The 27,289-nt window shown below is 42.3% G+C and overlaps 1 protein-coding gene across 2 annotated transcripts in view; it reads right to left on the reverse strand.

Annotated features, from left to right (window-relative positions):
- The window catches only part of LOC149316927 (EEIG family member 2-like), a 38,596-nt gene extending 25,109 nt beyond the window's left edge, over positions 1 to 13,487 (reverse strand). For both annotated transcript variants that reach the window (XM_089516552.1, XM_089516551.1), the window contains exon 1: positions 13,046 to 13,487. In XM_089516552.1, the coding sequence (XP_089372678.1) occupies positions 13,046 to 13,206 (161 nt within the window). In that variant the 5' untranslated portion in view covers positions 13,207 to 13,487. The remainder of the gene's footprint in view (positions 1 to 13,045) is intronic.
- Between the last annotated feature and the right edge of the window lie 13,802 nt (positions 13,488 to 27,289).

Here is a 27,289-nt window from a genome sequence, read left to right on the forward strand (position 1 = left end):
GTCCCCATGAGAGTGGGAAAACCTCAAATAAAAACCCACTTTTTTTAACCTGAGAGAACACCTCTAGGAATCTAGGTCCTCCAACACAACTTATCGCCAACATCTGCAAGAGGACATACAAATGCCTGGAGAACTATTCTACAAATCTCTAGATCCTCCAGGACAACATCTGCTGGGCGTTAACCACACAATTGTGCTGGAGGACCTACAAATGCCTGGAGAACTGTTCTATTCAGGAACCTCCAGTTCCTTGAGAAGGACATTTGCCAGATGTTGACCACAGAGTCACACTAGAAAAACTAGAGATTCCCAGAGAGAACATATTAATCAAATATTAATATTAACATTAACATTAATATTAAATATTAATATTAAATATTAAGACGGAGCTTCTTGTCTTTCCTCCTAAGCCCACCCTTCAACACTCCTTTTCTGTCTCTGTGGACAACATTTCTATTCAACCAGTCCAGCAAGCCTGCAGTCTTGGTTTTATCTTTGACTCTTCTCTGTCGTGTATCCCTCAGATCCAGACCACAGCCAAGGCTTGTAGGTTCTTTTTGTACAATATTGCCAAAATCCGACCTTATCTCTCCGCCTCTACTGCCAAGATCCTGGTCCATGCCCTAGTGATCTCACGACTTGATTACTGTAACGTCCTCCTGGCTGGGCTTCCTCTTTCTCACCTCCGTCCTTTAATCTCTTCTCCAGTATTCAGCTGCACACATTATCACTTCCACCCACCGCTCTGACCACATCTCTCCTGTGTTGGCATCCCTTCACTGGCTCCCTCTCCCTTTCCGCATTCAGTATAAGCTCCTGCTGTCGACATTCAAAGCCCTCCATGGACTGGCCCCTCCTTACTTATCAGACCTTCTTTCTCCTCACCTTCCCACCAGGGCCCTCCGTTCTGGTAGTCAAGGGCTCCTGTCTCAGCCCAGGATTTCCTCTGCCCCATCCCGGATTCGCCCCTTTTCACTTGCTGCCCCTCACTCCTGGAACCTTCTTCCCCCACAAGCAAGAGCCATCACTTCTTTAACTAGCTTCAAAACGGAGTTGAAAACCATCCTGTTCAGAGAAGCCTTCCCAGGCATTGCATAATTGTCGCTTACTACTTGATGTTCTTTTGGTGCATGTTTATCAAACCATTTCCTGTATTGCTATGTACTGTATATGTATTATCCTACTTGAGAGTATGTATTTTCCCTGGAAGAAGATTAACCATCCATTATGAAGCCAAGCCCTCCCTCCAGTCCATCTGCCTTGGTCCAGGCCTCGGAGGTAGAGAGGAACTGCTGGACCTCTTACCCTTTCCCGCCGCCACTCCCTTCTCCTTCTGTGTCATGTCTTTTTAGATTGTAAGCCCGAGGGCAGGGAATTGTCTAACTAAAAAGATTGTATGTACAGTGCTGTGTAAATTTACAGCGCTTCATAAATAAAGGTTAATAATAATAATAATAATAATAATAATAATAATAATAAATCTGCGAATAATCAAATCTGCAAAAGTCAAGGTGCAAATGTGGAGGACCAAGTGTATTGTTACTTTTCAGCTGTAATACCTAGCTTTGCTTTTCTGTTCTTTCTTTCACACATCTCTAGGCACAGTCGCTCTAAACTAGTGTTTTCCAAACTTTGGTCCTCCAGATATTTTGGACTTCAGCTCCCAGAATTCCATGCTGTTGGCCAAGTTAGCTGGGGCTTCTTATAGTTGAAGTCCAAAACACCTGAGGGACCAAAGTTTGGGAATCACTGCTCTAAACTAAATCTACTAAATTTAGTGGGTCTCTCTCAGGTAAGCATCTACAGAATTGAAGCCCTAATCCTCTAAGACCTGAATAACTATTTTATTTCCTACCATTGTTTTTAAGAGCATGAGGGTTCAGGCAGACAGGCTAGTAAAAGACTTTAGTAGGATGGTAACCAATTTAACATTTGCAAGACTGGTGTAGTGTCTCAAATGCTAGTTAACACTGTACACACCGTGCTTTAAAAAGATCAGCTTACAATGACACAACAAGTTCGCACTTGGTGTGAGGCTGGCGTAGTACTGCACTACTAATGAAAACCCACAGAAACCAACTTGCACAGAGGCTCTTCAAAACCTGTCACTGGCACACTCAATGAGAAATGAGCTATCCCTGATAATATATACTTTCTTAAAATGCTTAATATTTAAAGAGAGTCAGCAACTTTTGGTAGTGGAACCTTTTGCATTATTTAAGGTTTTATCAGAATCAGATCTACTAATAAATTCATTTAAAAGCTGCAATGTACAGTAAGACCCTATGCTGAATATAATATGGCACTGGCAGCTGCACTTACCTCTCCTTTCCTTCCTTGCTTCCTGAAACTCCTTACAGAGTTACAGGATGCTGCAGTGGGAAGCAGGATCAAATCCTACTGGATTTTGCTACTCTACCAGCATCTTGCCCATTGTAAGCACTGAAAGTGACATTTTGCCTTACCCAGTTTATTAATTCCCACCAGAAAATAATGAATAAGTTGTCCACATTGGAGCAACAGTTTTAAAATCTACTATCTTAGGCCCCAAACAGACAGGACAAAATAAAGCTGCTTTGGGTCACTTTGGCAGTATGCTATTTAAACGATTCATGCGTCCTAAGAAGCCAGAAGCTGTGCTAAAGCTGTAGTCCAGTCCTTAGGACCGGAGCATGGCTCTGGCATGGCTTCCGGACTCTTAGGACGCATGCATCATTTAAACAGCATACTTCCAAAGTGACCCGCCGAAGCAGCTTTATTTTGGCCTGTTTATATGGGCCCTTAGAATATCAAAAAAAACCACTATACATAGGTCTTGAGTTCAACAGCAATGAAGCAGGGACATAGCTGTGGGGTCCGGACCCCCTTTCCATTAGATACAATGAATGGTGCGCGCTGCTGCACCGCCCGTACCCAAGGCCCATTATAATGGTGACACTTAATCTGGATCCCCCCCTTCCCAAAATCCTGGCTACGTCCCTGAATGAAGCATCCTTCAAGGCTGGAGAAAGCATCAGGAAATCCCAAATGGAACCGTCTCTGCTTTAACTTTACTGCTATGAATTTACCATATCTGAAGTATGTGAATAATATTTATTTTCCATATTTTTGAAGTACTTTACAGCATGTGTAAAGCACAGTACTTCAGTGTTCAAAATAACATGATCAGTGCTTAGTATTTTTATTTTCAGGCATCAAAGCAGAGAGGTTAATTCAAGTTAGGATAAATGGTTTTATTTCTGCCTGGAGACAGAATTATGATAGCACACAACTTGCATTCGGACACATATTTAATTGAGAAGGGACAACAGATAAATTGACCTCATGCTTTATCTTGTTAGGATGATATCTGTAATGCAACACCACCAGAACAGTTGTAGACATAAATCAACACATTATGCTCCTTTTCGTTTGCTAATTTCTGAAATAAAACATTCAGTTTTGTGTCACAAGAAACCACACATCTTTCATCTTAATTTACGGTATTGTGCTTACTGTACTTTTAAATATCTCCATAGTTTTGCTCCACTATATGCTTATTGGCAGTAACAAAGCATCAGACAATGTATTTTGACCATTCAAAATGAGAAAAAAAGCATTGGTACCAAAGGGTAAAGATATTGTTAAAATGCATTCCGGTACTTTTAATACTGCCTTGGAAAAAGAACAAGAGCCAATTTCATTCCAGAGAGCAATGCCTAAAGTATTTCCATCTGCAAATGTAAATACAAATAATTCAGTCAAGCTTGCAGTAAACAGGAAAATACTGTTAAAACCTAATGCTTCTCTCACAGCACTCTATACTGGAAAAAAAAAAGGATTCAACAAGTATAATAGTCTTTGAAATGGAGGCTTTACCATTTTTTCTTCTCTTATTTATGTACATACTTAGAAATTAAACTATTTGGAAACTACCAGAAACAAAACTGTTCCTTGATTTCTCCATATTGGTGCACAAATTTCCATATACTGGCACTCAGTTCTGCCTTCTGCTTTCAAAAAAAGCATTCAGCTGATAGTTCTCTTGCATATGACAAAAGGGAATTCAGCCAAGTCCTCACAGCTGGATTTATTCTGCTGCACTAAATAAATTCAAGCCATTTGCCAGTAAAATGTGCCTCTGACAGGAAACAGCATCAGTTTTCATACTTTTTATATATAAAAATGCAGTTAACTTCTGAATGGAAAGCTAGATTTCAAATGTAAGATGACTATCATGTAAATAGGACTGAAAAGACAGGTGTACACTAAGAGGTTTGTTTTAATACGGTCTTTTTATATCTGTCCAGCCTGTCTTTTCTCCTTGTAAACACCACTGGCCCAGGGAGGATGATTAAGCAGGATGAGAAAAACAGATATTTTCTCTGCCAGATTCAAAAAGCATGTCTTTAAGAAACAATGCAGTAGTTTGAGCTTGAAAACAGTAGGAATCTACTCTAGCCCATCCTACTGTATCTGTGTGTGCCTGCCTACAACAGGCAAGGTAAACAGCATCTGCCTTCAAAATCTCTTGCTGAGCAAACATGAAGAACAAAACAGAAATAAAAGGGAGAAAACAGATTAGCCTACCTCACCAACTATCCTACATTATTAAAAAAACCCCACAGATCTCTATGTTTGGACACAAAAACAGGAATCATAGGAAAAGTGAAGGCTGATCAAAGAAGTTGTTCCTGGATGCATTTTGGAAGAAGCATCAAGTGGTCTCTAAAGGGTTCAAAATGTTTTTGTTTACTTATGTAAGGCTTACCTGACCTGTTTGTTTCATTTCATATGCTGGGTGTGTATGTGTGTGTGCATTCAAGTCATCTGCCAGCTTATGGTGACCTCATGAATACAGCTAGCTTCTGTATCCAAAGATTCTGCATCCATGGATTCAGCCATCCACAGCCTGAAAATATTCCCCAAATTTCCCCCCCAAAAGCAAACTTGGTTTTACCATTTTACTACCCCATTGTTTAGCATGGGACTTCAGCATCCATTGATTCTTATATCCACTGGGTTCCCAGGACCAAACCCCAAGGGCCCACTGTACTACGAGGTGGTTTTGTGATTCCCTTCCTCTGAAATATGAGAATCAAACAGAACAACGGCTTGTAGTGGTTCCAGCCCCAATCAAGCCCTGAGCAGCCCAGGACTACTACATGCCGCAGCTCCAATCCGGCCTTTCCTCCTTTTTGTGCTAAGGGAAGGGTGCCATAGCCGCCAGTGCCACATCTTTTTGGCGCTCCTTTGGTGCTGCATCATCTGGACACAGCGCCAGAGGGGTGTCGTGATACCACCCACTGTGAGGTGTGGTGCGCGATGTCATGTCGGCATAGGGGTGGAGTTGGGGCATCCATTGTGCTGATGCCGCGCCTCACTCCACCTCAATGTCGGCCGTTATCGCCGGTCTGTTGAGGTTGTTACCTTCCAAGATCAGATGGAATCTGGTGCCTTTTAGGGTATATAATAGGCTTCATATGCAATACAGTGGTCCATCCACTTTTGTGGCCTTGACACTCACAAATTTGGTTATTCATGAGTGTCATGTCACATGTGCACACTTTCGTGGGGGTCTTGTGCCCCTAACCCCACAAATTTATTTATTTTATTTATTTACTTAATTTGTATGCCACCTTTCTCTGAGAAAAGGACCCAAGGGGGCTTATAAGATAACTCAAGGGTTGACTGTATTGTTAGTTTTGGACAAAAAGTCTACTGAAGCATGTTGAAATCTTTCTTTCTTTCTCTTTTGTGGTGTAGGAACCTATTTACATTCTTGCCATGTTATTTCTGCCTCTGGTGCCACACTTTTCAATAAAGAGGTAATGCTCAGGAACACATCTACTTCTTTCATTAAGCTGTATATATAGTGTATAGTGAAATATATGGCAGCCAAGAGCTCTTTTATGCATGCTGTTTCTTCTTCAAGAACAGGAAAGCTCTGCATTAGTAGCGAGAGCCACCTAGTCAGAATCTTCTCCATCTTGGAAGAACATGGCATTTTTATTTGGCACTTCATCTCGAAGAAACTTGTCGCAGACCACAACCATCTTCCTGTACTAGATGTAGGGAACATGAGGCCCTCCCAAAATCTTTTTGTTGTTACTTCATGAACCTTTACAGTTGACTGTGATAATTAAATACCCAAAAGGAACCATTTTTGTCTGATCTTGGAAGCTAAGCAGGGTCAGCTGTGGCTATACTTGGATGGGAGACCAACAATGAATACCAGGTTCTGTAGGCTATATTTCAGAGGAAGGAACTGGCAAAACTACCTCTCACTATTCCTTTGCCTAAGAAAACTCGATGAAATTCACAGTGTTCTCATAGGTCAACAAGTGACTTGACGGAGCACACACAGAACAGCATATGAAATATGAAACAATCACATCATGCAAGCCTTGCATAAGCAAACAAAAACATTTTGAACCCTCTAGAGACCAAGTGACGTTTCTTCCAAAATATATCCAGGGATGGCTTTTTCTTTGACCAGTCCTTAGAATCATAGCATCATAGAGTTGGAAGATCCCACAAGGGCCATCCAGTCCAACCCCTGCCATGCAGGAACTCACAATCAAATCATACTTTTCTTATGATTTCCATTTCTGTGGCCAAACCATATAGATCTATGTTTTTTAAAATCAGCCTTAAGATAAGTCATGCTGAGCTCAGAAAAGTGTGAAAGTGAAAAGAAAAGGATTTTTCCAGTTTTAAAAATGTATGATTTCATTTATTGCCGAGTACATCTAAGATTATACATCTGAAATTGAGGAAGGTTGGATACCAGAATAATTAGCCCACAATGCAGTACTATCACTTTAAGACTGTTTACTGTGCCAGGAAAGAAGGTTTTATGGACCAGAGCCTAATAATAAAACCCAGTACTGTAGTATGCCAGCACCGCAGAACACTATGGAATGGTTAGTTCCAGCATTACTTTCCCCACCTACACTGCCAGTTTACACTAACAATAGCAACCCAAGAAATGCAAACGATAAATATCCTTAATGTCAAATGAAAGCCCCAAAATACACAAAAGGTTGGAAGGGGTAGACAGGACTTTCCAAGTCCTGCATTTCAGACATATTTCAATTCATTTGCACATGACAAAGGGCCATTCCATGGTGATTTTTTTAAAAAACACAGATTCTTCTCAAAGCACAGAAGGTTAAAAATGCATACCAAGGCATCCACCTAAAATCATGCAGCGTGTAATGTGGCCCCAAAACAAGTTCCCTCTGTCACTTTATACTCCTGATTTTAACAACTCAACAAAAAAAAGTCAACCCTAAATCCAAAGCAATTGTGCTGTAGCATAGATCAACAGCATTTCAACAAATAAGAATGAGATGGTATGGGTAGAATATCCTGAGAAATCCTAATATAAATTTGAGTTAAAACAGAGAGCTTTGGTTCTGGATGGGTAAATGCCACTGATGCCACACTGCAGAATTAGTGCAGTAGACACTGCTTTAATTGTCATGGCCCCATTCTATGGAATCCGAGGATTTCTAGTTTGTTGTGGCACCAGAGCTCTCTGACAGAGAAGGCTAAATATCTCTCAAAAATACAGATCCCAGAATTCCATAACATTGAGGCATGGCAGTTAAAGCAGTGTCAAACTGTATTATTTCTGCAGGGCAGATGAAGCCCTAGGATCAATGCTATGGAATTCTGAGGTTTGTAGTTTTGGGAGATACTGTATTTAGTTTTCTCTGTCAAAAAACTCTGGTGCCACAACAAAATACAAATCCCACGATTCCACAGGATGGAGCCATGATAGATAAAGTGGTGTCAAATTGCATTAATTCTGTAGTCTGGCAGCAGCCCAACTAGATACTCTTTCTTAATCCAGTCATTTCCTCATGAGGTACCAAAAAGATAAATGAGGTTCACATTATTAAGAGTGATTTCAAAAAACTTATGAGACACTGAAGAGAATCAAAATGTAAAAATCTTCATTTTTATATAGCTGATTTTTATAACTCAGTTTCAAAGTTTATAAAGTTTGAAAAACATTAAAGCAGACAGTATGTTCTAAGCCTGGGTTCCCACACTTTTCTGGGCTACTGCTCCTGTTTTTCTCCATTGCTGCTCCCTTTGCCACCCGACTATCTTGGGAGAAGCAACTGAGTATCTGGCTGAGAAGTGACTGAAAAGCCTCATGCCCATGCCAGCCTTGTGGTAGAGGCATCACTAGGTGGTATAGGTGAGTACAGGCTGCATCGGATAACACCATGACCACCATTCTAGTAATGCCACTGTTGCTCCCTAAATGTCTGCCTTTTGGAAGAAAGTGGGCATAGTATTAACATACCTCATAAGACACAAGAAGCTCAGCAGAAGAGAAGGAATGATATCCTTATGGTATGACCTGGCCCCATCCATGAGAGATGGTAAAGTAAGCAGGAGAATCAAGGAGCCAGTGAGTGTGAGGAAGGAATGGTATGGGGCCAGGCCATACCATAAAGATGGAAGAACCCAGAAAGAACTGCCGTGTCTCCTCCTCTTCTCCCAGAGGATGTTTGAATCTCAGTGAGCAGAGAAAGGAGAGGCCTTGTTTGTCCCACTATCTGTCCATACCTTCTCTTCTGCTGAGCTCCTCATAACTTATAAGGTATGTTACTCCTACGCCCTGTTTCTTCCAAAAGGAGCCCTGGTGGTGCAGTGGTAAATGTTGGCACTGCAGCCACAACATTGTGAGTTCGATCCCAGAGGGCTACAGGTGACTCAGCCTTCTTCCATCCTTGCATAAGTCAGTAAAACGAATACCCAGCATGTTGGGGGCAACTGGCTTACACACTCTAAACTGCTTAGAGAGTGCTGAGTTCACTATGAAGTGATACAGAAATGTAAATGCTATTGCTGTCTGCCATTGACACAAGAGCCTCCAGCTTCAGGAGTGGAGTGCAGGAAGAATCCAAGGATTCTTCATCCTCTTAACTCCCAAAGCAGAAGGCTGTTGTGTCAATTCTGCTTCCTGCTTTGGGAGCCGGAGGCTGCTGTCACCCATTGACACACCAGCCTCCTGCTTTGGAAATTAAGAGGAAGAATCCCTGGATTTCTTCCTGTACCTAACTTACAAAGCTGGAGGCTGCTGTCACCAGTTCTAACAACAGCCTTCCACTATAGTAAATAGGAGGAGAAAGAATCCCTGGATTCCTCCAGCATCCCACTCACGAAGCTGGAGTTTCTTGTGTGAATGGGAGACAGCCTCCTCAAGCTTCAGAAGTTAGGATGACAAAGAAGTTATTTAGGAGCTGTTTGTGTCACCACTATTGCCATTACATTCAGTAATATATGGCATTATTAAGGTGTAACATTATTACAACAAATATACTAAGGATTCTGTATGGTCTGGTAGGGGAGGAGGTCAATGGAGGGTGACATGCGTTATTGCAGCAAGTAACGCCAATCCTAGTGACGCCATTGCCTTGTGGCAAAGGCCAGTGGGAGTCAAGGGGTCTCATGGCCGTTGCTCAGTTATTATTCCCAAAATAACAAGGTACAAAAGGGAGAAGCTTCTCCCCAGTGAGGAAGGAACTCTCAATCCTTCTCTGTTGGGGTGGACAGGGGCGCAGCTAATGTGGGTAAGGGGCTTACAGAGGCCACATGTTCTGGACTAAAGACTGGCATGGACAAGGAAATGGAGAGATTTTAACTACTGCAGCTGCTCCAAGGCAAAGGGCTCTTCCAAGAACTGACCCCAGATACTCCTTCCCCGAGACCTGACTTCTCCACATAGCTTCAAATGTCCCACTCCCACAAACACTGTTTCTTCAGCGATCTCTTCTCTCAGCCTGTCCAATGAAAGAAGCAGAAACAGCAGTGCAACTCTGACCTGCCAGCCAAGTCCTGACACAATGCACAAAGATTATGTAGGGTCCCAAATTTTAAAGCTGCTTTTAGCTGCCACTTCTCTCCTGCTGCCACTACTACTAATTTCCCAACCGCCACTACTATCTAAAAGACATGGCTAAGGGAGTGAGCATGTGTGGGGAGGTAAAGAGTGGGAGGCGCCACCACACAAAGCAATCTGTGAGGCTGTGCAATGGTTTTAAAAGACCCTGAAAAGAGGTTTTATACAACCTTCACCCCCACCATGGCCCTAAAGGCCACTGGTTGCCCTTGTCTTTCTTGCACAATACTTTGATTAAAAGCTCCCCTGCTGCCCCCTTTCCCTCTCACTGCCCCCTGGATCTTTGCAGCACCCCAAGCGGAATCACTGTTCTAATCCAGGCTGCTACGCCTATCCAAAAATTAAACCTGTATGCAGCTACAGATGGTAACAGCTGCAATTTGCATGTCACAAGTTGAATTCTGAATAATTCTGGTTCATTCTTCTAGGTAACAGCTATGCTATTGCATGCAATGCATTTGCCCTCACTTGCTCATCTCTCTCCTATTCACTCCTTCCTAGCACAACTGCTAAACAAACCAGGGATGGGGTAATGTTTTCATTTTGTGGCCACACTCCAAACTGGTAGATGCTGAAGCCCCACATTTTAGCAATGGGCAGGATAACTGATGTGTGTGGGAGTAAGTGGGGACAAAGCAAAGTTATGAGGGCTGCATGCAATTTTTAGGAAGCAGGAAATTTTTGCATCAAGCATTTAAAGCACAGTCCAGTTCCTCCAATGTCTCCAGTAGTAAGTCCCAGTGCAACAGGGTGCTAGCACATCTCTGTAAAGTCCGTGTAACAGTTTGAACGCTTAAGAAAATGTTATTTAAATACAGGCTGGGTGGAGTATTTTGCAGTCTACTTCTGGGTCATGGAGTAGAAGTTCTCAATGCATGGATTAGTATGTTATCCAAACTGAAGTTTATGGCCTTTTGCTTCAAAACACTGTTCTTATTGTTAAGAACAATTTATTGTACGAGTAAATAGCAATTTATTGTTCTTAACAATAAATCTCGCACAGACCCTGGATTGCAGTTCTATCTTGTGAAGGAAGCAACAAGCAAGATGAAAACACTAACCAAACTATCTCAGGTTTGTTTTAAGAGTTGCATTAGCAGACAAGAGTAAAGCAAGGCTGCACCAGCATGCAGCTTGTTCACAAGTCACAAGTTACCTGTAATCCTAGTTTACAGTTCTATATAGACACAGCTATTCTTACTGATTCCCATTTACAACATTTGTTTAAGAGACACTAGAAAGTTCGCATTCTCATAAGAACCCTGTTAAAGCAAATGAGACCACTAAAAATGGCTACATTGGTATCTTCAGGCAGGTCTTTCATACCCAGATTCAGTTACAGAGTGCATCAACAGGAGAAATTGTAGTCTTTAAATATTTGTAATGATAACTGTTTAGTAAGTTTTCATAAATACATTATTATTATTATTATTATTATTAATAGAAACTCCCATGCAGATAATACTTCTGAACCAGAAAGCCAACTAACTATAAGTTTATACTTTTAAATATTGTTGCTATCATCTCCACAATTTCAGCATACAGTATTGCTATGACAAAAAAGCCATTAGTTTGACCCAAGAGTTTCTAGGATTCCTGTTCTCTACCAACCGGACAGACATAGGTTACTGTGCAAGAACTGCACATCCTGAATTCTTCAAGATGTGAAAGTGGGTGCTTTGTAATATGTATCGCCTATTATTGTTGTTGCTATGTGCTTTCGAGTCATCTTTTTACGTATGGAGGCCCTACGGGGTTTACTTGGCAAGATTTGTTCAGAGGAGGTTTGCTGTTGCCTTCCTCTGAAGCTGAGAGTGTGTGATTCACCCATGATCATCCCATGAGTTTTCCGGGTCAAGTGGGGATTTCAACCCTGGCCTCCAGAGACCCAAACCACTACACCATACTGCTTGTCACGCATTATCTACTGCAGGAATATTTGACAACAAGCCCCATTCCTATCTGAAAGACACACATTATACCTCCCCACTCCCATTGACAGAAACACATATGTTTTGCATCTGGAAGGGAGAAAAGGATCACATCTCTCCTGGCCAAGGGAGGAAAAGAAGCACCCAGCCTTCTTAACAGGTGTTTTGAGGAATTAAGAGAGCAACAAAAATTACTCTTATTCAGTGCTTTTGCAATAAAAGCCAAACTGGCCAAGAGTGCGAGTGTTTGAACAACAACAACAGCAAATGTAATACAGAATACATATCACTCCCTCAGCTTCAGAAGAAAGTAATGGCAAACTGCCTCTGAACAAATCTTACCAAGAAAACCTCATGACAGGTTTGCCTTAGGGCTGCCATAAGTTGGAAATGACCTGAAGGCACACATCAACAACAAATATGCATGTAAGTGTGTGTGTATTATAGCTGTCACCTTCACAAGTGTGTATTCAGCATATTAGACATTTGCTGGATTCAAGAACGTTGTCCTTGCTCTTTACTTTTACAACAGGATTTGGGTGCTCAGAACTAAACTCTGCTGAGTTCAGTGGGACTTGGTTCTATATATACAACAAATATGTATCTGTGGTTGTTGTTGTTGTTGTATGCCTCCAAGTCACTTTTGACTTATGGCGACCCTAATGTGAACTTATCATGGGGATATTAACAACAACAACAACAACAACAACAACTCTCTCTCTCTCTCTCTCTCTCTCTCTATATATATATATGTATGTATGTTGTTGTTGTTGTTGTGTGCCTCCAAGTCATCTTTTTTGACTTATGGTGACACTAAGGGAAACCTATCCTGGGGCTTCTTTTTTGAGGGAGGGGCAAGGTCCCTCAAAGGGGGTGTGTGCCATTGCCACCTTCTGAGGCTGAGAGAGTGTGACTTATTGCCCAAGGTCCCCCAGTGGCTTCCATGTGGCTGAGTCTGGATTCGAACCCTGGTCCCCAGAGCCATAGAGTCCAACCCCTGACTCTCTATCCATGCATCTCTATCTCAGCCTCTGCATCCACACTGGCTCAAGGCTATGGAATTCTGGGAGTTGGGGCTTGCTGTGGGGCCGCTCTGGGCTCCAACTCCCAGAATCCCATAGCCTTGAGGCAAGAGGCTTAGAGCGGTACCAAACCGGGTTATCTCTCCAGTGTGGATGCAGCCTTTATTCTTCTGCTGGCGGGGACTGACCTGGAGGACTCCCCGCTGAACCCTCCTCCTGCTCCTCCTCTGTCCAGGAGCCGGACCTTGCAGAAGAGGATCCCGTTGACGAAGGGCACCGAGGAGAGCTCGTCCAGCTCCAGCTCCACGCGGAACTTGAACTTCTTCTTCCTCATCATCATGAAGGCCATGGAGGAGGAGGAGGAGGAGGAGGAGCAGCTGCGAAGGCCGGGGCTCCAGCTAACCCTCCTCCATGGCTCCTGCTGCTGCTGCTTCCTCTTCTGGAGGAGAAGCTGATTTGTGATTTGAGAGAGAAGAACTCGCCCGCCCGCGTCGCTTCTGGAAGGAGGCGGGGGCGCTGCCACGCAGAGGCTTCGTCCTGACACTCGTCTTGCTGAGCCCGCCCGCGCGCTCCTGGCTCTAAGGCAACAACAACAACAACAGCAGCGGTATAACAGCCGCCTGCCTTTCAAACCAGCCCGCCGCCTCCCTGCTCTCCAGGGGCGGGGCTTCTCCTGCTGTCAGTCACACTCAGAGCGGGCCAATAGCGTGCCTTCCCTAGTTACCTGGAAATAGGTCCCTCCCCCCTCTCTCTCCAGTTATTATTATGGCAGTCAGGAGGAAAAGTCTAATCGCTCTGAGCAAAGGCAACCCTATCCCTTGTGAACATTGCCACAGTTTCATCATGGTTCCCCCCCCCCCCTTGGCAATGTTGACAGGGTTGGGTTTTTTGCCTTGTCCCAGGTTGACCAGACTTTTTTTCCTCCTTTTTACCAAGGCCTGCCCTCCATTTTGGTTCTATCCTGAGAGGAATTTCAAAATGTCCCTCCATTTTGAGCATGACTATGAAGCACAGATTTACATTTGTAGTAGCTAAAACAATATGTGATTCAAAAGCAAAAAAGAAGAAGAAGAATTTACACTTGTCCCTCCATATTCGCAAGGGTGAGGGGCACAGGACCCCCGTGAATATGGAAAAAACGCAAATAACAAAAAACATGTTTTTACCTGAGAGGACACTTCTCTAGGAATCTCTAGGTCCTCCAGTGCAACTCTGTGGCCAACGTCCGACAGACACTGGAGGAGCTACAAAGGCCTAGTAGAGTATTCTCTAGGTATTTCAGTGCAATTTTTAGTTAAAATTGACCATAGAGTTGCACCGGAGGACCTCAGTATTCCTAGAGAGAACATGTTAATCTGTGAATAATCAAATCTGCAAATATCAAAGCTGCAAATATGGAGGGATGACTGTACATTTACAGGAGTGTTTTTAGATTTTATTTCATCATCTCCTTGCGCTTTGAGGCCGCTTGTCCTCCTTTGCTGTTAAGGATGCCATCCTGTTCACAGGGGATTTGTCATTGCCATCCTCTGAGACTTAGAGAGTGTGACTTCTCCAAAGTCACTCAGGGGGCTTCCATGGCTAATGCTCCAAAGCCATAGTCCAACAATCAAACCACTACACCATGCTGGCTTTCCCCTGTGCAGTTGTTTTAACTGCCCTCGTGGATGAGACATCTCTAAGACCCCTGTCCTCCACTGCACTGCTTAGGTCCTATAAATTCACCTCCCTCATTGAATCTATCCATTTGGAACGCAGTCTTCATCTTTTACCTTTTCTACCATCATTGTATTTTCTAGTGAGTCATGCCTTCTCATGATGTGGCCAAAGTACGACAGTCTCAGTTTGATCATCTTGGGGCCTTATCGCACCAGCGCCTTTTGCACTGCAGTCATGCATGCCAAAAATAAAATGCTAACGTGCCAGCATAAGAGCAGCCACCACATTTCTGCTTTTTGTGGGACTGAAGATGCTGCCGGCATCGTGCTCCGTTCCTGTCTTCTCCCTTAACACCTTCCTTCCTCTCTTATGCCTTGCCCAGCATACCTTTTGGTTTTTTAAAATTATTTTCCCAACATTTTCCTTGAAATTATGAAGTTCTGCAGCCCCCATCTAGTCACTTAAAACATTTTTTTTAAAACTTCAGGGCTTTGAAATAGCATGAAATTTTTTTGGGGGGAATTTTAAAAGGAAGGGGGAGAAGGGGAAGGCGAGAGGGGTCAGTCATGCCACATGACTGCCAATCACGTTTCTGCCACGGGAATGACTTTTCGCACCCACAGCAGTGGACAATTGGCCTTTCATACACGAATTTCCAAGTGAATGAAAAGACAGGACAGGGATGGGGCAGCTATGGGAAGGAAGTGGCGTTGTGCGATCAGCGTCATCAATGCCACCCGTGGGAATCGCTGCTTAAATGCCACATGTGATAAAGCCCTTGGCTTCCAGGGGGAGTTCAGGCTAGATCTGTTCAAGGACCCATTTGTTTGTCTTTTTGGCCATCCATGGTATTCTCAGCACTTGAGCACCACATCTCAAATGAATTGGTTTTCTTCCTATCCACTTGCTTCACTCACGCACCCATACATAGTAATGGGGAATGCAGTGGCTTGGGTGATTCTAACTTGAGTGCTCAGCTGTATATCTTTACTCTTTAGAATCTTGTCTAGTTCCTTCCTGGCTGCCCTTCCCATTTCTAATCTTCTTATTTCTTAACTGCAGTCTCTGTTCAATGCGTGATAAATCTTTTGACTATTTCGATTTCCTCATTATCTAGGCTGAATTTACGCAGAATAAATTCTGTTGCTGTTATTTTTGTTTCCTTAATGTTCAGCAGTAAGCCTGCCTTTGCACTTTCTTCTTTAACTTTCCTAGTAATTGTTCCCTCTGCAGTACTTCATTAAAATTGTTGTAGAGTGCCTTCACAAGTTGTTTCTGACTTATGCTGATCTAAATGTTAACCTAGCACAAGTTTTCCTTGGTAGGAGGATTGCCTCTGTTGCTTTCTTCTGAAGGCGATAGAGTGTGATTTCACCAAGGTCAAGCAGTAGATTTCCATGGCTGAGTGGGGATTTGAACCCTGGCCTGGCAAAATCCTAGTCAATTACACTGTGCCGGCTTTATAAAGCAATTGTAGATTTGTTTACTTTTTTTTTAAGTTGGCAATCCTTGGGAGGGCTATATTTTTGTTGGTCATGTAACCCTGTTAAGAAAAATAGCAACTCTATAAGAAAAACAGAACTTGTTCTATATTACACAGGAGCAATGTCTTGGTGGATCATGTAGAGCCTTTGAGACTAATTGAGAGAAAGAAGCCGGTAGCAGAAACTTTCATAGACTTGAGCCTGCGTCACTAGATGCAATGTCATCCACCCATATTTTGTTGGCAACATTATACTCACTTACCTGGGAATAACCTGTTAAACTCAGTGAGGCCTCTGCCTCTAAGTAATCAGGTATAGGATTGCATTGTACATCCTTTTTACAATAATTACTATCCTGGTTTCGCTTTCACAGCCACTAATGTGAATTATAATTTGGCTTTTCTTCAGTAACTGTGACCATTTTAGCCCCCCCTTTTTTTTGTGTGTATAAAACTTAACTGCTTGGGGAGTGTACAATAATTTACCTCCTCAATATATCACTGTCTTTGCAGCTGGATGTGTTTGTATTATCAGATCAGTGACTTGGAAAAATTTCCTCACACCCTTCGTATGACCTTCTTGGCCGAAATCTTGGCAGAAGAATAGATTGCTTAATGTATTATGGACCTTCAGTCAAGGAGAAGTGTCTTAAAATAGCAAGACACTTGCTATCTTAAGAAAATAAACTCAGCAAAAATACAGCAGTATAAAGACACCATTAGTATCGTTATTCACCTTATTAAAAGATCACCTAATTGCAGAAAAGTTGAAGACATCTACAGTTCTAGTGCATTCTGATTTATTTACCATATTTATATCCCTCCTTGCGGATTGACAAGCTGCCACCAGCAAAACACAGAGAGAAACATAACAAGGAAAGTTGCCATAGCTTTATTGGTTATAGCTGCATATAAAATTGGTGTCATCATGGGTCCAGAGACCCTAGCATTGTCCAACGTGCTTGTTGACTGATGAGCCGATTCACAAACTGTTGGGATCCCCCAGGGATGACAGATATAGGATTTGACATAGGTGGGCACCACTGTGTAGTTCCCCTGTGGAAGAGATGTGGCAGACAGACTCTGTGCAGTTCCCCTGTAGAAGTGTGGCATAAAACTTCCTACACCACAGCCCCCAAATCCCACCCCCCCCCAAATTGTTGGTTCTATTTCCCCAGATTGAGATCCCATGCTGAACCACCTGACAAGTGGTGAAAATTAAGCTTGAGGAGCAACCCCCCCCCCCACACACACACACCACTATACTACAAAGGGAACTGAGTTTTCCTTGCCAGCTCGGGAGATAACAAATACATCAGTACCCAACCTGAGTGAAAATTTGTTAGCAGTCCCGTCCACCAGCTAACACTTTAAATCTATTGACTGGCATGTTCCTACCTTTTTCAGATCCCATTATAAGTACACAGGCTTCTGGGAAGAACCACTGCAGCGCCACTGCCAGCATGGCGCCAACTGCTCTGCACTGCCCCAGGACTGCAAACTCACCTCCTGGTATGTCGGGAAGCACACTTTCATCCAAGGAGCACAAGGCAGTGTGCATGATTTTCTCCTCCATCCATGTTGCAAGGCTAGCTAGCAGTGTTCACTAACCTCTGCACTAAACAGACAAAGGTAATCTCATTTTCACTAGTATAACTATTGCACAACTTTTATGGCAAAGTAACCAGTTCCTAATATTCCATCATCCTGCAGTGTGGCCAAGAATTACAACAGGCACCACAAATGGACTGGACGGACCATTGGGGAAATGCCCAGTGGTCCTTGTTTCTTGAGCGTGAGCTAGATGGCTTCTGAACCTTTTCCTGATGCCTACCAGTGTTGATTCACTTAGCAAGCGAGGTGAACAAGTAGTGATAGCACAGGAGCAGAGGGGTAAGTTTGGGGCTTGCACTTTGTTGGACCATGAACTTCACTAGATGTCTTATGGTACCGATTGCTGGGTCCTGGCACTGTCCCTAAAGAGAACCCAGAAGGATTGTACTGGCATGGGTGAATTCTCAATGGCTGAAATTACTGTGTTCCCCCCTGCCCCTTCTTAGTGGAAGGTTATTATTTACTTCTACGAGGAACAATAAAGTACTGCATTTGATTAAAAACTAACTGCTTCCCCAAACTTCAGGCCCTTGCTGACCCCACAGTGGCTAACATCTCTAGCTCAGAGTGCTTTGCAATTCTCTGTGTCATTTATTGACAGACATGATGTGTAATAAATCTTAGGATTTTGTTTATTCCCATAATTAAATGCTATGAGTAAGGGTTACCAGAGAAATTAAGATGACTGCATATAGCTCTGAGAGAGCCAAGTTGTGAGAAAGGTATAGCTGTGGCTTCTGCATGCTCATTCTATCCAAACTAGCCATATTCATTGGGCTTTACATAACAGTCTTGTTTCATTCAGCAGGTGAAGAGAGAGAGAAAAGATAAGCAACGTGCTTGGGGAAGTAAGAAGTCAAGGGAAACTGGACGTACCTGCTTTCACAGCTGCAGGTATGGTATGTTAAAAATGACAAATGTTTCTGAGTTGCAACAAACCTGGCCAGATTCTGACTCAGAGATAGGATAAGTTACTTTGAAAAATATGGGCAGCAATGTTTGATAGGACCCAAATAGAGCACGCCTGGTTAGAGAAGTGTGGTACATTGGTTTGCCAGCTGTCTCAAAGACATAGCCATGTTAGTCTGGAAAATCATCATGCAAAGGGATCTTGCAGCATCTTTGAGACTAATTGAAAGAAAGAAGCTGAGAGGATGAGCTTTTGTAGACTTGAGCCTACTTCTTCAGATGCATGGGTATGTGTGGAAATGGAACAACCCTCCAGATGTCTCTCGACTACAATTCGAAGTACTTCTCATAATTGGCTATGCTGGCTAGGGCTTCTGGGATATGTAGGAGATTATCGGATGTGACTTGCGCACAAATATCCCCAATGGGAAAGATGTATAATTAACTGTCAATGACGGATCCTACTGCACTCTTCTGTGTTTGGGCCGTAGGCAGCCAGTATACAACCCAGTATGCAACCCAGGTCAGTATGCAATCCAGGCTTGTCCCATTGCTTTTCAAGAACAAGACAATCCTGAGATGCATACGGGCTGCCTATGGCTCAATCACGGGACAGTGCAATAAGATCTGTCATTGACGGTTAAATGCACGTCTATCCCATTGGGGATATTAATGTGCGAGTCACACGTGATAATCTTCGTTGTCTAAGAACATACAGACGGCTGCATGATTCTCACTCCTGGAGTAGAAGGAAAAGATATGGATGCAGGAGCTAACACGCCTAATCTGTAACAGAATAGTAAGTAAATACTGAAATCGATAGACTGCACCAGGTCTTTTAACATGTTTGAAACCATAGGCATTATGCCAATTCAGATTTTTATATGCCAGCAACTTTACACTCCAGAACTATCTAATATCTGGAATTTTGCTACAGTTGTAGAGTGTTCTACAATAATACCAGCTGGCAATCCAAGAAGGAAATAACTAAGAGTCAAGGTTTTAATTGCCATGTCCTATGGGGGTCTTCCATATCTGGGTGGGACAAATCCCCTGAAAACAATATTTTAAGAATTGACCTCCATGGAAGCAGAGGGTATCAGAATGCAAAGTCAATAAAATGTAACACAAACCTTGTTCTTACATATAACTGAAGAGGTAAGAGAAGAGGAAGACTTGCTGCAGCTAAATCTGTGGAGCAGGAAGGAAATAAGGCAAATATAGATTTAGAAAGATATTACATATAAAAGATTATAGTAGGGAATACTGGACAATTGCGCAACAAGGTTGTTGAGGTAGAGCAAACAAATATATAAAGGGAGTACCTGCTGAGGCAAAGCTGGCTAGGGATTAGTTTTCAGACACATTTCTCTAAAAGATACAGACTTAGCTCTTCCTGAGCCAGAAAGCCTGGCACAAGAATTAGTGTAAAGCCTTGCGCATGGGACTGCCCTAAAAGACAACCTGGAAGCTTCAATTAGGGCAGAACGAGTTGCCAGAATTCTAAGCAGTGCTGCCAGATAGCACCATCTTCCATAGATTCCCAAAGAGAGCAACATTGGCTACCTATTCACTTCTGAGACAAATTTTAAATGCTTGTGCTTACCTTTAAAGCTATGAATCCTGGGCTCAAACATAAAATAGCACTTCTTCCTCTACCAACCTGCTTGTGTCTAACAAGTAGGTGGAGTTTTTCTATGTTCATTTATCAGGGGAAGATCCATGTGTGGAAAAAGGAATAGGGCCTTCTCCATGTTCACAGCCCATGTTTAAAAGCTGATTTGTTGTGCTACTTTTTTATGTCTTCCACTGGTTTTTATTATGATGTTCTTTTACTGCTACGTTTTAATATTTTAATGCCACCGTGGTATCTATTAGCTAACAGCATGGTTTAAGCAGACGTGAATGAATGAATGAAGAATTCAGTGTATGTTTAAAAGAAGCACCATAGGTAGTTTACTGTGATGTAGAATGGATTAGGTATTCGTATTATGGCTATTCAATACAAAATAACAGTGCGATTATTTTGTAATTTAAAGCTGATGATTGTGTTTATAGTGTATCTATTGTGTCCACGTAATCACCACAAAAAACTTCAAGCAGCATAAACCACATGAATATTCTAAGTGTGTACAGATTCACAAACTTTATGGATTGTTTTACTAAACACATCTTATAGAATAAAATCAAAGGGCTGGAAGAGACCACAAGGGCCATCCCGTCCAACCCCATGCCATGCAGGAATACACAATGCCCCCCCCCCCCCAGACAGATGGCCATCCAGCTTCTGTTTAAAGACCTCCAAAGAAGGAGACTCTAGCACACTCTGAAGGAGTGTGTTCCACTGTTGAACAGCTCTTACTGTCAGGAAGTTCTTCCTAATGTTGAGGTGGAATCTCCTTTCTTCAAAGATACTCTCCTTCATATCTATATTTATTTTTCTGCTTTAGGAAAGTATAATTTCTTGGCCCATAGATAGAAGTTCACATTTCCCCACCCTGTCCCCTCCCATTAGAGGAACATGAGAGGGAAGCTGTAGTTTAGCTCCACCTCTTGTCACCAGTGCGCTCTACCAGGGGCTGCAGCAGAAATACGGTCATCTTGTTCACACATTCAGATGGAGTAAGAAAGAATTCTTCATGCGTACATAAATATAAGTCATTGTATGAAAGACTTATATTTATGTATGCATGAAGAATTCTTTCCTACTCCATCTGAATGTGTGAACAAGATGACCATACAGAGTCCCTCTTCACACATGGGAGCCTAATGCAAGTCCTTTCCTGCATGCATGTGTTTCTATCATTAGCAGTACCACTGGGACGCATGGTTGACACAAGTGGCAGCGCTAGCCTGCATGGTCCTGCAATGCCTCTCGCTTTATTATTTCAACATGCACAGGTGTAGGTGAACCTCCTATCTGAAGAGCTTTGGGAAATGAAGAGCTGCATCACACTCAAATAAGCAATCACTACCAATATACATATGCTTTGTTTAGTAGGATTTTTGCTTTATAGAGATTGAATGCGTCATGGCATCCTTTGTTCAGTTGGGATGACATTAGAAAGGGCTCATGTTGAGTCATCACTTTTGACTGGTTCTCTGAGTACATTTTGTTTCGTAGCTATGGAAGAGGAATAGCAAAACCTAATAAATGCGATTGTAAACATTGCCAGTACCTTCTGCACATTGGGGGTTGTAGTAATTGAGGTTACAGTCTCCTAGCAGCGGGGTGTATGTGGTTAGGGGTGACTCAGAACTTGTTTTGGGCTGCACATCCCAGTCTGTAATTCAGTCATAGCCATATCAGTAGCCATTCTAGTATGAGGCAATCAATTGTCGAGGGAAAAAAGTACTAAACCAGACTAGGGTGTCTTGGGATAGTTTTATAATAAGTGGTCATGAATCACCTGGAATTGCCAAGACACATTTTGGAGACCAAATACACTCTTATTCATAAATGTATCCACCACGTTTGGCATAGAGATACCATGTTTGACACTGACTTGTGCAAAACAGCATGTTGGGCCAGACATGATAATTCAGATGTACTATTTAGGGCAACCAAAGCTTTTTTCAGAATATAACCCTCTCAGTTCCTTATTCTCAATTTTGGCCTGGAAACATCACATGTGACATAAAATTAATCCTTTACAACAGTGGTTCCCAACCTTTTCTATGCCCCACACCCCTAGGAAATGTTTGATTAATGTTTGCACCTCTACAAAAATAATATCACATTTGAGGATGAAGAAGCCTAATTTCACTGTGTAGTTAGTCAGTTTCACTTCCAATAAACTTGCAACTCGCTAGTAAATAAATTGATTCGGCTACCAGAATATGGAGAAAGGCACACAGGAGTTTTCATCTCTGTCAACTCAGGAAGCAGGAGACCAGAGTGTGCTTGGATGCCACCTCCTATCTCCCCTGTGGTCCTTAGCATTATATATGGGGAAATCAGTAGCAACACGGAAGGTGTTTGGCTGGACAAAGGGGGGATAAACATGGGACTAGCCAAGTGAGTTTAAAGGACATGGGTAGGCATAGTGTGTGTAAACAGAGGCAATAGGTGAGCTGAGAGGCCTGGAGGATGTCATGCATTTATGAGTGAAACCATATACAATGATTATTGCATTATAATGATTTTAACAGCAGTACTCTTACTTACTTTACTTTTATGTTAATTGTTGTTCTCTTCTTTTGATTGAATAAACAACTATACTACTATCTACACAACACAGCCACCCCCCTACCACTTCTCAAGGCACACTGGCAGCTGACTGTGATGACTTGTGACTCATCACTCAAGGACACAAGCCATTCTTTGTCACACACCCTGAAATCCCATCTTGCACCCCCTGCAGGTGCAGGCTCCCCAAACTGACAACCCCAGCTTTAAAGAAAGAGTGCTTCAGTGTCATGGAGATATACTCAAAAGCTTATCTTGTGACACAGGGGAATGAATGATTCAAGCTCCTTCTTTATTTATGAAGAAGTGTTGAAATGTTTGGCATTCCTAGTTCTGTCGTCAGATTTGTAAAGATATTAGGAAGCGGGGATCCAGAGTCTTTCTCTACTGTCTGCCTCCTCTTCCAGGCTGCATTCTATCTCAAGAGTCAAGTAGTCTGCTGATAAACTCCACCTTGTGCACTATGTGAAAAGTAACTGAACCCAGCAGAACTGTGGTGCAGATTTTATCTTAACGCAGGGATAAGATAACTTATCTGGAGGCAGTAGGACAAATTTGACTTGATAGATAGAATGTGACTCCTACAATACAAAAGATGAATATGGTTTTGAATGGATGCACCTGGTACAGAAACTATATTGTAAACTGCATCTGATTTGCCTTTTCTTTCTAGTGCTATTAATAACAGATATTTTAAAAGGCAGCACCTCCTAGAAAGCAAACTATAAATATATTGAAGAAAGTGGGTGGAATGCTAGGGTGCCACAACAGGGTGTCAAGAAAATTATCATCTGTATTGTAGGCAAAGTGAGGAGATGCAATTTCTACCCACGCCTACTTCCACTGCCTTCAATATGCTGGAAAGTGCTGCACATATGTTCGCTAACTGAGCAGATAAAATAATATTGCCCTGATCTTGTCCCTGAAGCAGTGCTGCAGCCTGGCGTGTGGAAACCTGCAGCTGAAGATTTTAACAGCAAGAGAATTAACCTGCTGGTGTTTGCCTACTGAAGTGCCATTATAACCAATTTAAAAGCTGGCAACCTTATGTAAGCAAGTGAGCAAGATGGGTAATAAGCTACATGGCATCTCTGTGAATCCATACCCGGATACCGCATTTCCTTTTGGTTAGAAGATGCATGTTTTACATAGAGCTTATTTATAAAAAGTATTAAGCCGGGGAGGTTGTGTTCTTGGGAAAAGAGTTATAAATACTGTCAGATGTAGGAAGCATTGTGACTGATAGGAATCACACTGATTACGACTGTGTTATACCGTATAAGTCAACCCATGCATGTAAATCACATCTCTATGCATCTGTTGTTGGCAGTAATATCAATCAATGCATTGCATGTTATGCTAGCAGTGTTTCATAAAATTATGTGCAGTGACAGTAAATGAATGCATAGCTCATGCCACTCAAAACTGCAGTACAGTGGACCCTTGTTATACGCTGGGGTTTGGTTCCAAGATCCCCCATGTATAACAAAATCAGTGTATGCTCAAGTCCCATTAGATATAATGACATAGCAAAATGGTGTCCCTTATAAAAAATGGAAAATCAAGGTAAATTTATACTTTTTTGGAACATTTTCAAACCGTGTATGCTTAAATCCGTGTATAAAAAATCCGTGTATAAGAAGGGCCGACTGTATACTCTAGGTCTAGATACCTTGCTCCTGAAGAACAGAAGAATAAAAGAAACAGATGTTTCACTTTATAGTAATAACCATGGTATGGCAGAGTTAAAAGATCATAAGAATATTATCTTTCTATGATGGACAGATACAAAAAATGGATAAGCCTTCGGAATCCTTGGTTACAATTCAGAAGAGTGAAATTTAGTGAATACATTTTTTCTTTCCCATGCATAAGAAACTGCATTTGGCAAAATTCTCTTACATGTAGCCAAGTTATATGGGAACTGTCCACCTTTGTATCTGGTAACTATAGACTTTTCTACAATTGAAAATATTCTGATGTTACTGTTATATACTTGTAATTAAGATTCATCTCCTTTGATTAGAGAATAATGAATCACAACACAGGACAGACTGTCCCAAAGCTCTGTGCCGCTGTTGATTCTAGGGTTAGGGACCACGCACCGATCGAACAGTCCCTAAACCTAGCACGGCACGGTGGTGGACTAATGCCGGTGTCTTGTGTACATTTTGACGTAAGCAATGCACAGCATATACACATAGCTGTCCATCACTTACGTCACGAGTGCGCCAGTGGCTCAAAGTTTTTCCGGGTTCTTTTTACTCCGGAGGGACGCCATGCGGTTTGGAGACTGTGGCGTCTCCTTGGAGGGAAATAGGCCGCTGGCAGGCCACCTTTTTGGGCTGGTCTGTCCCAGGCAAATGTTTAGAACATGCTTGCCTGGGATATATGGTCTTCTATGTTTGCAAACTATTTCTCCAAGGCTGAGAATCAACCCTTTTGGAATCTGAATCTGTGGTTGTTGCTGAGTGCCTTCAAGTAAGATTCAAAACTCACTGCAGAAATCATCCAGTTTGAGACTGCTTTAACTGTCCTGGCTCAATGCTAGGGAATTCTGGAGATTGTAGTTTTGTGAGATATTTAGCCTCCTCTGTCAGAGAGCTCTGGTACCACAATAAGCTACAATTCCCAAGATTGCCTAACACTGAGCCAGGACAGTTAAAGAGGTCTCAAACTGGATTATTCATACAGTGTGTTTTGGACCTACGTTTCTGACTTATGGTAACCCTAAGGCAACACTATCATGGAGTTCTCTGGGGCTGAGAGTGTGTGACTTGCCTAAGGTCACTCAGTGGGTTTCCATGGCTAAGTGAGGAATCAAACTGATGCAGAGAATCAAAGAGGGGCATCCGATTTCCATGGCCAAGTGGGGAATCAGTTTGTAATCCAATGCTCAATCCACTACACTGCACTGGCTTTCTCTGGAATATGAGTAACAATGGCAAATGTAACTTAAGTTTGCTGTGGGAACTATTTCTCACTGCAGCCTTAAGCGTGTCCATATGTAACTACTAAATACTGTCTCTCCAACAGAGCGGAACCAGAAGACATCACCTTTACTCAATAAACAAATATTGGGCTGACATCTGGATATTGGAGGGTCCCCATAAGTCACTTGGGAGGCAGAATTGTTGCTGCTGTGTGCTTTCAGGTTGTTTTCGACTTATGGCACCCCTAACAAATCATCTTGGCAAGATTTGCTTGGAGTGGTGATGGCATTGCTTTCCTCTGAGGCCGAGACAGTGTGACTTGTCAAAGGTCACCCAGTGAGCTTCCGTGGCCTGGTGGGGACTGGAAACCTTGTCTCCAGAATCACAGGCACATCATGTTGGGGTTCCACAGAGATAGTATCAAAAAAGTTTTCCAGAGAAAGAAAAAATTGAGCATGTGTCTGAAATCTCTGTGAGGTGGGGTGAGGAATCCTTAATATAAAAGAGGACAAAAGAAGCAGCCCAGTTTTACCATGAGGAGTCCACTGAAGGTGGGGAGTGCAGGAAAAATGGTGTTTGAAGTCTGGATTCCAGACTCAGTCAGGCTGTGTTTATCACAGCAAGCCCAGTCCCAAAATAATCTGGAGTTCAGGTGCTCAGAAGAGCACAAACAAGGAGCCGTCATCAAAGCTTCACAAACCTTGACAAACAGAGTGCCTCACTGGAGCTAACTCACTGGATTCACATTGAGAAAACATCTGAAATCATCACTCAGGCCACAGATTCAAAAGTGGTTATCTGTTTGGATGTTAAGATTAATGCAAGAGTTAAATGGTCCTGCACTGGTAATTTACCTGGTTAGCAAAGCCAAGGAATTGAATCTAGGTTTTAAATAAGAGTTGTTGTTGTTGTTATTATTATTAACCTTTATTTATAAAGTGCTGTAAATTTACACAGCGCTGTACATACAATCTTTTTAATTGGAAGGTTCCCTGCCCTCAGGCTTACAATCTAAAAAGACACGACACAAAGGGAGTGGTGGTGGGGAAGGGGCCTTTCTAGTAGGATAATACATATAAAATACATAGCAATATAGGAAATGATTCAATAAAACAGGCACCAAAAGAACATCAAATAGTAAGCGACAATTATGCAATGCCTGGGAAGGCTTCTATGAGCAGGATGGTCTTCAACTCCGTTTTGAAGCTGGTTAAAGAAATTTAAGATATCTTTGTAAAGGACATTCAAAATCATAGAGATCTCCACAGCCTTTGTTGTTTTGCTACGACAAGTGAAAATAAAGCTTTGCCTTTACACTTTGAGCATTTGACATAATTTTATGTACTTGTTTAAACGTTTTTGTTGTTGTTGTGTGCCTTTAAGTTGTTTCTGACCCATGGCAATCCTAAGGCGAACCTACCACAGGGTTTTCTTGGCAAGATTTGTTTAGAAGGAGTTTGCTATCATTTTCCTTTGAGGCAGGGAGAATGTGACCTTTGTTTAATAATTTTAAGGGTTAGTTTAAGTGATTCAGGCAACCCCTTGAAAGTTCACAACAAACTCAGAGCATGGCTTTCTGTCTCCTGAGCAACCAGTTCAAATCCTACTAACTTCCAGTCAGGTTTCTTCAGCCAACAACCATTAA

This window comes from Sceloporus occidentalis, unplaced genomic scaffold (genome assembly GCF_023333645.1).
Source record: "Sceloporus occidentalis isolate IW3139 unplaced genomic scaffold, rSceOcc1.0.p SCAF_3, whole genome shotgun sequence".
Lineage (NCBI taxonomy): Eukaryota > Metazoa > Chordata > Lepidosauria > Squamata > Phrynosomatidae > Sceloporus > Sceloporus occidentalis.